The sequence below is a fragment of the Citrus sinensis genome, chromosome 7, assembly GCF_022201045.2.
Source record: "Citrus sinensis cultivar Valencia sweet orange chromosome 7, DVS_A1.0, whole genome shotgun sequence".
Taxonomy (NCBI): Eukaryota; Viridiplantae; Streptophyta; class Magnoliopsida; order Sapindales; family Rutaceae; genus Citrus; species Citrus sinensis.
Genome location: NC_068562.1, coordinates 16,063,213 through 16,076,016, shown reverse-complemented (window position 1 = coordinate 16,076,016; position 12,804 = coordinate 16,063,213). Strand labels below are relative to the sequence as shown.

General features: G+C 30.2%; 1 protein-coding gene across 1 annotated transcript; it reads left to right on the top strand.

Annotated features, from left to right (window-relative positions):
- Positions 1-5,233: 5,233 nt before the first annotated feature.
- On the top strand, positions 5,234-12,300 carry LOC102609264 (coumarin 8-geranyltransferase 1b, chloroplastic-like). Its single transcript, XM_025092909.2, has 12 exons — positions 5,234-5,246; positions 5,803-6,119; positions 6,366-6,449; positions 6,535-6,609; positions 6,884-6,967; positions 9,243-9,332; positions 10,010-10,108; positions 10,249-10,344; positions 10,461-10,532; positions 10,918-11,013; positions 11,640-11,744; positions 11,849-12,300. The coding sequence occupies exons 1-12, from the start codon at positions 5,234-5,236 to the stop codon at positions 11,888-11,890; spliced, it is 1,173 nt and encodes a 390-aa protein (XP_024948677.2). The 3' UTR covers positions 11,891-12,300.
- Positions 12,301-12,804: the final 504 nt, after the last annotated feature.

The window sequence follows — 12,804 nt, the reverse complement described above, 5'->3', positions numbered from 1 at the left end:
AACCTTATTTGTCTATTACTTACGTTTTTCGTAACATGGCCGAGTTAAAAATTGGTCATTATTTATATAGTCCTTCTCTAATGCTAGTGCCCTCATTTAATTCTTTTTTATGTCCATGCAGATACGATTTTAAACTATAGGGTTTAAGAAAAGAAAGTTTGTTTTTAACTTTTTTAAACCGCAAGATTTAAAATCGTGCCTACATTAAAAATAATGAGGGTGCGCACAACTGAGAATGATTACATATATACATCAATAGTACTATCATGTAATATGAGTTATAATATGAATAATAATAGGGTTATTATCATTTTACTACTTTAAAAATTGAAAAATATCAAATAAGTATAAGAAGTATTATCTCCTATCATTTTCCTACTATATCTTTACAAAAATATCATTTTACTAATTTTCCGTTACAACCGTTAGTTGACTAGTTAGTTGACTAACAAAATACCAATTTTATCCTTCATGATTAAAAAAAAAATACTTGAAGCTTATTTAGCTTATTTATAAAATCAACTCTTCCATATTTATTCCAAGTTTCATTTCCAACATTAGGATATAAAAATAGAATTATTAATAACATAAATTTGTAATCCATTTATAAAAATGGATACCAACGTAATTCTTTTTGCTGGAATTATGATATAAGGATTATAAATTTATCTTATTAATGATTCCATTTTTATAACCTAATATTGGAAATAAAACTTGGATAATCAAATAAATGTGGAAGAGCTGATTTTGTAAACAAGTTTCAAGTATTTTTTTTAATCATGAAGGGTAAAATTGGTATTTTGTTAGTCAACTAATTGGTCAACTAACGGAAAAGTAGTAAAATGATATTTTTGTAAAGATATAGTAGGAAAATGATAGGGGACAATACTTCTTATAATCATTTGATATTTTTCAATTTTTGAAGTAGTGAAATGATAATAACCCATAATAATATCATGTAATATGCATTATAATCTGAGTAATGGTCTTATGTTGAAAGAGTTTGTAATATGTGTTTGGCTCAAGAGAAAACTAACGAGAAAATGATAGAAAATTATGAAGAAAGAGATAAAGGAAGAATCTGGAAAATGTTCATATTTCTCATTATTAACAACAAATGATTAAAGCATGATTAAAGCTTAATATTTATACTAGAAGAAAGAAGAATCTAGTAGCTAATAGTTTGTTATGATTACTATACATGCAATTCAGTTCGTTAGCTTTGCTGCTGAGCTGGATAACTAATTATTCCACGTAAGCAAGAGCAGCAACTACATTTAATCTGATGCCCTCATCTGTACCATATTACCATACTCTGTAACATATGTAAATAAAAAAAAAAAAAGCTATAAGGCAACTTATTCTCAAGTCTTGATTAATGTAGTAGAAGTTGCCACATCATCTAAAGCCATCTATCTAGTGACTGCTTTGATTTGTAATATACTAATACGGGCTACCTGGTTGCTTTTGTGATTTTTAATTGCAATATTGGCTATGTTTAGGTATTAATTTGACATTATGATTGTTGTGTTTGTGTAGGATGGAAGATAATGTCGATGAAGTACAATAAGTTAATAATGAAGAGCAAGAGGTCAGTAATGAAATTGAAGAAGTCAGTAATGAAGAAGAAGAGGTCAATGGGAGCCCAAAAAAAAAAAAAAAATCTTTTAAGTTCATTTGTTTGGAAACATTTTTCAAAGCTATCCAAAGTAGAAAGAGCTAAGTGTCATTATTGTGGCAAAAGTAATGCAACCAAGAGTACTAATGTTGGAACAACTTGTTCGAAGAATCATCTGAGTAGATGTAAAGTGTACATAAAAATGAGGCTTGAACATGATAGAAAGCAACAAACATTAATTCTTACTGCTAAGATTATGTATGTAGGATTTAATTTTATCTTGTTTATCTAGTTTTTTATTTAATTATTTTTTTTTTACAGATACAATTATTGCTCCTGGATATTAAGCTAGTCAGTGACGCATTTGGTTTCAAGACATCTCAATTGATGGGTATTTTGGACACTCAGATTGGGGAGAGATTGAGGATTATCATGCCTCCCTGTAGACCACCTCAATTGGTTTCTTGGATGAAACCGCCACCGGGGGTGGTGAAGTTGAGTGTGGATGGTTGTTCTAAGGGAAACCCAGGTATGGCTGCTACTGGTGGTGTTCTGCGAGATCATCAAGGCGTGATATTAGCTGCTTTTGGTTCCTTTTTGGGGCACCAATCTATTCTTTTTCCTGAATTAATGGTTTTGTTAGAAGGTTTAGATCTTGCTGCTCAGCTTGGTTTTTCTGATCTTGAGGTAGAATCTAATTCAGCCACTGTAGTTTCTTGGGCCATTTCAAGTAGTTTCGTGCGATGAGATTTTACTTACATCCTTGGGCGTGTTCGTGCATTGGCTTCTAGGTCATCCATTAGTATCAGGCATGTTTTTCGAGAAGCTACATTTGTTGTTGACTTTATGGCCAATTGGGCTTGTTCTTAGCAGACTTGTCAACGACTTTTCAATCATAGTGATCTCCCAAGCAGTTTATCAGGCATTCTTCATTTGGATACTGTTGGAATTCCATACATTCGGCATTAATCACCTAGATTTGTATTGATTTTATTTGATTACTAAATAATTTACTTTTCTTGGGAGGTTTGGTTTATGTCCCCCTCCTTATTTTCTTTCATTAATTGATTTATTTACAGGTAGGGGTCTGGCCTAAGCCCCCGCACCTTCTTGGTGGATTATCAATATATATATATATATACATATATATATATAATCATTCTCAGGTGCAAGCATCCGAATTTTTTTTAATACAGACACATTTTTAAACCGTATGGTTTAAAAGAGTTAGTTATTGAATGAACTATAAAACCGTGCGTTTTAATAGAGTTTAAAACTAACTCTCTTAAATCCCGCGATTTTAAAGAGTGTCCGTATGGAAAAATAACGAGGGTGCCCGCACTAGAGAAAAAACTATATAAAAAATTTATATACACCCCACAGTTTTGAAGAGTGTCCGTATGAAAAAATGATGAGGGCGCCCGCACTAGACAAAAACTATATATAAAATTTATATACATATATACACACACACACACACACACAAACACAAATTTATTCTCTACACTCATAAAAATAACCTTATCACCAATCAGTTCTTGATGAAATCTAGCTGATAATTTTTCTATTTTTTATTTTTAAGGCTGGATTGAAAGGCCACCAATGGGCCTTTGGTCTAGGGGGAGAGCCCTTGCACTTACAATATTGAGTTGCAAGGGTTCGAGCCTCCATAAAAACATTTATGGGGGTTATTTACAATCCTCCCTCAATTATCAAATAATTGAGTGGAGTCAATCTATCCCTCATGAAAAATGAGTGGAGTGGACAACCCTCAAATATTTGAGAGGGTTTAAAGAATCTAGGCAGCGCTTCAGAGGAGTACATGCCACGAAGAAGGTCCCAATTGTAGAGTCTGTTTGTAAATATTAATTGTAATATCTGATGTAATATCAGTAACAATTCTGTATAATAGTATTCAAAAAACCAAAAAGGTTGGATTGAGAGGCCAATGGTGATTGGAAAATAAAAATGGAAAAACTATTGATTATTATTTGTAGTTAGGATGACAAAGATAACGATTATTTTATCCTTTCAATTAATTACTTTATGTAGGAAGCATCAGGAAACCAAAAACGGAAATATGAGTTTGCAATTAAAAAAATAATAATAAGTAAAATAGACTTTCAATTTCTAAAGAATGCTTTAAGTTTTATTCTTTCAAGTCGGAAAAAAACTAATTCTCTTGTATTAAAAATTTTCGCTTCATCTTCACCATAATTCAACAATTATATTAATCTTATGTAATATCTACCGTGAATATTTCTCTCTTCCATTTAGGAACGAATTTGTTGTTTGAGAATATTAGCATTTAGAAGAATAGAAAAATGGAAATACGGCTTATGATTAGATAATTCTACGTTGAATAAGTGTTAAAGAGTAATATATTTTATTAGTCATTGAATATGGTCCTCAATTGTGAATTAATATTGGGGTAATTTAATAACATAAAATTATATTAAAAGATAAGTAGTCAAAATATTTTTTTAGTACAAATAGCTCACCTTTTAAAAAATAGGGAAATTATCAGCTATATACCCTTAAATGACACCCGTATCAAACGTGTGTGAATAGTTTTCAAGTGTATCACTCGTATACCCTAAGTTGACTAAACACTTCTGCCGTCCACCAATCCGTTAACTTCCGTTTGCAAGCGCTGACATCATTAAGGTAATTTAGTCTTTTAAGATTGACAAAACTTTGATTTAAAAAAATGACATGTCATCCCATTTACCTAGTAAACAATGACATGTCATATGATATATATTGATAAAACTGACATGTCATCCCATTTATCGGATAATTGTTAATAATTGCTAAAAAAATACTACTTTACACCGAATCTACTCCTCCAAAATTTAACATAAATTTTTGAAGATCTACTCCTCTAAGCTCCAACTGAAAATTTTTATGGTATAATATGTATAATTGTAAATAATATGTTGTTAATAATTTTTTTATGGTATAATATGAATATTTTTTATGGATAATTGTTAATAATATGTACCATTAATAATTCATTTTTTTTAATCAAAAAAATATATTGTTAATAACAAAATAAAAAAAAATTGTGTATTGAAAATTTACGTTAATTTTGGGGTAAATTTATCTTTTTACCTCATTTTGAATTTCAAGGGCAAAATAGTCAATTTGTCACAATTATGTTAACTTTCTAACGGAAGTTAACAGATTGGTAGACGACAGAAGTATTTTGTCAACTTAAGATATACGAGTGATACACTTAAAAAGTGTTCACATACGTTTGATACGGATGTCATTTAAAGATATATGACTGATAATTTCCCAAAAAAATAATACTGCCAAACACCCAAGCAAAGTTCTTCAAAAAAGTACTTCTATCATAATTACTGCCATCACAATTTGAGCCGTACAAAATAGACCTACGCTTCAATAATAAGGCCTAAGTGCTCTCGCGACTTGCCTCAACGGACAAATACAATAAATTTACTGCTTTGATCATTTAAAGTTTTATCAATCTCACTGCATAACGGACACACACATTACACATTAAAGAAGGAAAAGAAGCAAATCATCATGCTGAATGAGTGTTATAGTAAAAGATAAGTCATTGATAATATATTTTATTAATCATTGAATATGGTCCTCAATTGTGAATTAATATTGGGGTAATTTAATAACATAAAATTATATTAAAAGATAAGTAGTCAAAATATTTTTTAGTACAAATAACTCACCTTTTAAAAAATAATACTGCCAAACACTGAAGCAAACTTCTTCAAAAAAGTACTTCTACATAATTACTGCCATCACAATTTGAGCCGTACAAAATAGACCTACGCTTCAATAATAAGGCCTAAGTGCTCTCGCGACTTGCCTCAACGGACAAATACAATAAATTTACTGCTGGTTGGTTCAGTTGGTTCAGTTGGTAGCGAACTGAACCCCTCAAGCCTCGACTGGGTTTGCTCCCCAGTTCGAGTCTTGGTGGAGTCGCCTACGTTGGGAGGAGAATCGCCCTCTCTCCGAATCCGGAGTAGTCGGGGCCCAATGTGGTCACCGGATACCGGATGGTTTAGACCAAAAAAAAAAAAATAATGTCTAAATGAAATTAACACTTAGATGATTTTTTCGTTTTTTGGAATGGCTAATTCATATGTGTAATTAATATTTCTTCTGATAAATTTTATATTCTTTTGGTCGTTTAGGTTCTTTTAAAACATTCCAGACGCCATCGACACAAATAAATGGCTTGGTAAATAGAAGCGAGGGCAACAAGTATTCTATTAGACGCTCCATACAAAACTCCCTCTATTTAACCAATAATAAAATTAGAAACAATGAGGATATGATGGAGAGAAATCATAAGCCATTGAAGAAATCAACAGTTCCCATGGCGTTAAAAGATGGTCATCCATCAAAATGCCAGGATGAGAGTACTGTTTCAACGAGTTTTGTGGATGTTTTGACCAAGAAGTTAGATGCATTCCATCGTCTTTCTCGTCCCTACGCTTGGACTAGCATTGTGAGTTGCTTTACAGAATGTGTGTGTAATAATAACAATAATAACAATAATAATAGCATTGTGAGTTGCTTTAAAACTGTGTGGTTTTAAAAAGTTAGTTTTTGACAATTAGAGTGTATTCGTGTAAGAATAAAATGAGGATGCCCACATTAAAGAGGGACTATATATATATGTGTGTGTGTAAAACTGTATATTGACATATAGTTTATTTAGACTGACAAATAAATTCTACATTTTTTTTTCCAGATTATAGGGATAGTATCAACTTCTTTGCTTCCAGTGGAAACTCTTGCTGATTTAACTCCTACTTTTTTAATTGAAGTATTGAAGGTAAATTTAGTGTGACCAACAAACTAACAGCTCAATTGTCGAGTTTATTGGCATTACATTAATTCTTTTTTTATGAATATTTCAGTCGATAGTGCCCACATTAACGATGAATATTTTTGTGGCGGCCATAAACCAATTGTCAGATATTGAAATAGACAAGGTATTTCAATCAACATCTGCCCGTATTTTGCCTTTTTCAAGCTTCATATTTCTGTTCTTTTTTTTTTTGTTTGTGGATAAAATTCAATTTATCCAACCTAGAATGATAATCTTAATTTACCTCTCAAACTTTAATAATGCTCTTCCTTACCCTCATCTTTTGATGGTAAATGAAGATAAATTGATATTTTAAGAACTTGAGGAGATGAATGGAAGATTTTCATTCTAAGTTGTGTGGGATATTTTCTTAACGAATCAGCTTTACATTGTCGAAGGTTAACAAGCCTAATCTCCCACTTGCTTCCGGGGACATTTTAATAGGAGAAGGAATTGCAATTGCTATAATATCTACATTGACGGTAAGCAACGGCTAACCAAAGCTTCTATATGGGTGTTTTACATGATGCTCTTCTGTGTTTGATGTGAGATCTTAAGAATATTTTCTACATCCACTGATTTTTAATAAAATGCATAAGTTTGGGGCAACCATCAACTTATTAGTTAACTTTTGAGTATGAGTTAAGATTATAAATTTTTATATGGTGTCAAAACCAAACTATACACGAGTGGAACCATACTATTTTTTTAGGTGACAATTATCAGTGAAAAAAAAAAGAAAAAGAAAAAGGACAAACCTATGTGACAATAAACTCTCTATTAAATATTTATGCTAAAAGCAATTCTAAACTCTACAGTAAGTTTTTTAAAGTATAAGTTAGGTCTTGTACAGTTGAAACGACAAAAATAACTTATCTCGTAATTTTTCATAAAAATGTATTTATAAAATTTTTGAAACATTTTTGTTTTATTTTTTTCTCTACTTTGACATAAGCTTTCAAAAATAAGCAACAATTACTCTCCAAAAGTAGCTTATAGAAATAATCCAGTCGATAATCATTAACAGTTTTACAGTTCTAACAGTTTTACAGTTCATATTATACCTTGCTACTTTAATAAAAAGATAATTGTGTCCTAATTTTTTAGTAAATAATTGGTTAATCATTATACCAATTTATGAATCATATTCCTGATATATTATATTACAATAATTACTATCAAACACATATACCAATAACAAAATAATTTAGCCAGTCAGCTAATCTATTTTCATAAAGTTTGCTGTTGTATTTCTAACTAAATTGAAATGCTATTTTATTATTTTTTCCCCTTCGATCAGATCATAGGTATGTTGACTTTTCATCATAGGAAACAATTAGGCAGCTGGCATATTATTATCATATCAATTAATTTTATTCTTATGTTTTCTTTCCACGTGAAAGAATTCGCTTTTAATTTGAATTATCGCAAACTTAGAACTTGATTTGAGTGAAAATGGTTGATAATACAAACGTACTAATTTTTTTTTCTATTTTATTCATATTAACTGATTATGTTATAAATTTTTATCGTATAAATTTTATATGGATTATAGAGTATATAGGATTTCAATTAACTAAGTTTTTCTTTTAGTCTGTAAGTTAAATATTTGATTTTATTAAAAAAAAAGTGTCTTATGTATTAGTAAGGAATCTCATCCACCTCTATCAAACCACTGATTCAAAGCAACCATCTTCATTATACATCAATTAACTCTCTGTCAAGGCTTACAATCTGCTATATATCTAACTTCTTTAATTTAGGATCACTTTGAGTATTTCCTTTTATTTGCTTTGTAGATGTGTATAATTATGTACAATTGAATAAATAATATTCAAGCCTTTTTACACAATTACTTGCTCATTCCTTTTTACACAATTACTTGCTCATTCTTATTAGTATATCTATTTTAATCATTACAAAATACAAATCACCCTAGTAATAAGGTTTATCAACAAATATAATTTAGTTTTAAAACTCATAGCACTCTTAGCAATTTAAGGACCTATTTGGAACTGTTTTCGAAAGGTTCAAAAGTGATTTTGAAAAGTTAAAAGCTAATTTTAGTATTTAAATTTAGTAAAAAAATTTTAAAATTACTTTTGGTATAATTTTTAAAAGTAATATATGAGTAGCTTTTTAAAATCTAATTTTGAAAATCAGTTTTATACTTAATATAATTTCATATATCCTCTCATATATTATAAAAACCTAAAATTATCATTATTAATTAGGAAATAAAATCATTCAATTTAAAGAGATTATTATTATCAATTATATTAAGATAACAAAATAAAAAATAAAATTAATAATATAAAAGAATTATATTATGTCTATTTCAATAATTTACATTCTTATAGTAATTTAACAATAAAATTAATCAAATATATACGACCACTTTTAAAACTCACAGTACTTTCAACAATGAATTTTATCAAACATCTAACCGATTCTATTGACAATTGATTAATTTTTAGAATACAATTAACATAAATTATTTTAAAAGTTATAATATAACGAAACTGGCCCTAATTAGTTTATCAAACTCTATCAATAAAACAAAAAAAAAAAATTAGTTTATCAAAATCCTATATACATTTTTTATCCAACTGAATAAGATTGGGTGGCCGTTTTTTTCCTTGTTTTTCACGTTTCAATTTAGTATTTGAAAATGGATTTGTACGTTCTTAGAGTATGTAGATGTCCATTTATTGCAAAATTATATGTAACCTTTAATTGATTGATCTCAATTTTCAGAGTCTGGCCATGGGGGTAATGCTTCGATCTCCACCACTTGTTATCGCCCTTGTAATACGGTGGATAGTTGGAGCCGCTTATTCCATCGCTGTAAGCTCCTAAATTGGTTCTATATATTTGATACTTTTGAGGACTATAATAAAAATGTTGAAATAACACAACACCAGTCCATTATCATGAATCCAAGCCCAGCCCTTGAGAAGCTTCTAAGTTAGATTGTGGTGCTAACGTGTGAAGCATAGAATTTGTTTAATGAGAGTGGAAATCATGGTGTGAAAATAATATAAGTGGAAGACAATGGAAAGCCATGTGTAAGGCAATGGTATTTTTTTTTTTTTAATGTGTGGCCTGAAATGCATTTGTAAAGCCATAAATACCCCCTGCTTGTGTTTGTATTAATCATCCGAAGAAATAAAAATAAATAAGGCAATTAGCCTTTTGTGTCTTAGTTTGATAATTATTTAAAGAGTGTTTCATAAGTGTTTTATTCTTTAGATTTCTTCTTTGAATAGTTAGAGTTTAGTACTCTATTTATTCTACAAAAAATCCAAAGCTGAAATGTGCTTCCGTTTATGAGAAATCAATTCAATTTAAGCACTTACTATGCTCTAGCATTTTGCCTTGCCATTCAATTTCATGTTTTAATATCAATTTGCTATTGCATTATCTGACTAGTTTCATCGTGGTTTCTATCTGGCCTTTAATTAGCATAATATTATATATAACGTTTTTCAAAGTTAGTGTAATTATTCTTCTCAATCTTGCAGCTTCCCCTTCTTCGATGGAAGGCAAGTCCGTTAATGGCTGTAGTGGCCATTATCATTCTGAACGGAATTAATGTTTTGCCTTACTTCGTACACTTTCAGGTATATACAACTCCCTAATTTTGTCTTTTTAATTAATTAATTATTTTTTTTGAAAAACCTATAGCAGTTACACGTTAATGCTTTTATGTCATTTTATTTATCACACTTAACTAACAAATTGGATCGACAAATGTACGCAGAAATATGTGCTTGGTAGACATTTAGTATTCACGAAGCCATTACTATTTTCAGTCATTTTCATGGGAATTTTCAGCGTCGTACTTGCATTTCTCAAGGTAGGTTCAGAAATTAAATAGATATATTACCATAGATAAAAAAAGAAAAGGAAGAAAAAGCTATCTTGGATTCATCATCAGCACATACATTTTTTTTTCTTTTGTATTTACAATAGGATATACCTGATGTGGAGGGCGACAAAGAATTTGGCATACGAACACTCCCTATGATCCTAGGGAAAGAAAGAGTGAGTAAAATATTTTCTTTATCAAATCTTTTTTTTTTTCTAAGGAATGACAATTTGGTTCCTGCTAAAAATTGTAGTTAGGTCCTTTCATAAATTTTTAATATTCTATTTCATCATTGATGTTGATATCAAACACCCCCCCCCCCCCCCCCCCCCCCCGCGCCAAAAAAATAAAAATAAAAAACAAAAATTTGATCTTTCAATAAATAAATTAACTGATTTTAGTATGCAATGGTCTCAAGATAATCATTTTCGCATGCGAAAATATAACATTTTCTATTCAACATTTCTTTTATATATATTATTGTTTTAACACTTTTTTATATATTATTTTTTTGACACCAAGGATATTAGGCTAACAAATGGTGTTTTTCCTTTTCTAAAGGTGTTTTCGATTTCTATTAGTATGTTGTTACTGGCTTATGGAGGTGCTGCACTAGCTGGAGTTTCTTCACCTTTCTTGCTATGCAAACTTGTCACTGTAAGAAATTTATTAATTTCTACAAGAATTTTAGCATTGTATATATGTGCCTGATGTTGAAAAGTAGCTTCAAGCATACAATTGTTGAATCGTTGCATGAGATAGCTAGCATGCAATTGTTGAGCTAGTATGTAGACTTTGACTACAATTGCATGACAAAGTTGACACCGATTGCCAAATTATTACAAATTGGTAAATTGAAACCAAATTGAAACTCGTGGTAGGTGAGCAATGCCTCCTATAAATAGAAGGGCCATTCTTGATTTGTAAATCATCCAATTGAGAGAGTTAAGAGCAATTGCAAGTGAAGTAATTTGAGAGATTTAAGAGAGCTTCCACTTGCGTGTTCTAGTATGGGTGTATTGTAGTTGTGGGTTTGAAGAGCTTTTTCCACTATTGTAAATTCTCATTTGTTAGTAAAATTATCTTCCAGTCTTTATCCTTGAAAGTAGGCTTTACACCGAATCACGTAAATTATTGTATCCTATTTTCTTTACATTTATTTATCACATTTATATTTCTCTGAAAGTATCAATCATCACATTATTAGTAATTGCTCAACCACACATTTCCGCAACACCTGAATGTGATCTTTATCGCTGACTAAGAATTTCTATTACTTGCAGATGATAGGGCACTGTGTTCTAGGATTCATTTTGTGGTGTAGAGCCCAAACTGTTGATCTCTCCAATACTAAATCAACATATTCTTTTTTCATATTCATTTTTCAGGCAAGTATTTTTATTTGATGTGGAGATGTTAAATCAATCCAAACAAGTTCCATTATGTATTTCCTTATCACTGATTTATTTTATATATTAACGTACTTTTGCAGTTGTATTATGCCGAATTCTTCCTTATGCACTTTGTTCGCTGAGAAGGAGAGAAACATTCATGTTTCTTTTGTCGAATTAATATATTTTTGTTAACCTTTTGCTACTAAATGAGGAGAATTTGTTTTTTAAATAAATTTATTCCTTTTCTTTATTTTTATTTTTTTGGGTTTGGGGAGATTAGGGGTGTAAACTCCGATCAGGAGCTCGTGCCTGAGGGAGGTGTCTTTACGAGATATTAGTAGACTAATCAATGTTACTTGCAGCTCTTCGCATTTTAAAGCAATTGTTGTGTTGTGTTGTTTGTTGCATGAAACAAAACCTAATAGCTTACATTTCTATGATAATATTATTTATTTTTCTTTTACATTTGAAGTACTTTAGAAGTTTTTAATGAGTAATGTTAGGTATCCCAATTGATACGACATTTATCTACTGAATGGTGGTTAAGTAATTTTACTATCTGTGAAATCCATTATCCAATAGATAAGTGATAAATAACGTTGGGACTCAAATTATGACTCAAATGTTGAGATTCCTAATCATTATTTTTTTATTAGTTAATTTTACAATGATTCTAACAGAATATACTTTTTTTTTTTGAGAAGAACAGAATATACTTTTTTATTTAGGTAAGAGTAGTCTCTCTCTTTTTTTTTTTAGGAACTAGTGAGAATATTAAAGCCTTTTGTTTGGATAAAATTTCTACCTATCCACATGTTAGTTTCAGATTGAACAGAGACACGTGTTCTCAATTGGTATTGGATTTGGAGATATGTTCCCTTGGACCTTGTGAGTTATGCAAACTCACCATTTTATTTGTGATCTAGGGAGGAGTAAGGTCTACATACATATCCCAGAATAGGGTAGAAGTCAGATAAGTTTAGTGAGACTTAGAATGCAAAACGACAATTTTACTTTTTATAAATATGCATTATCTATCACTCAATACTCTCCT

Excerpts from the sequence above, each read along its gene's own strand:
- LOC102609264 (XM_025092909.2), top strand. Across the intron at positions 10,109-10,248 it reads CTTACTTCGTACACTTTCAG|AAATATGTGCTTGGTAGACA; the intron begins GTATATACAACT and ends AAATGTACGCAG. Across the intron at positions 10,533-10,917 it reads TGATCCTAGGGAAAGAAAGA|GTGTTTTCGATTTCTATTAG; the intron begins GTGAGTAAAATA and ends CCTTTTCTAAAG.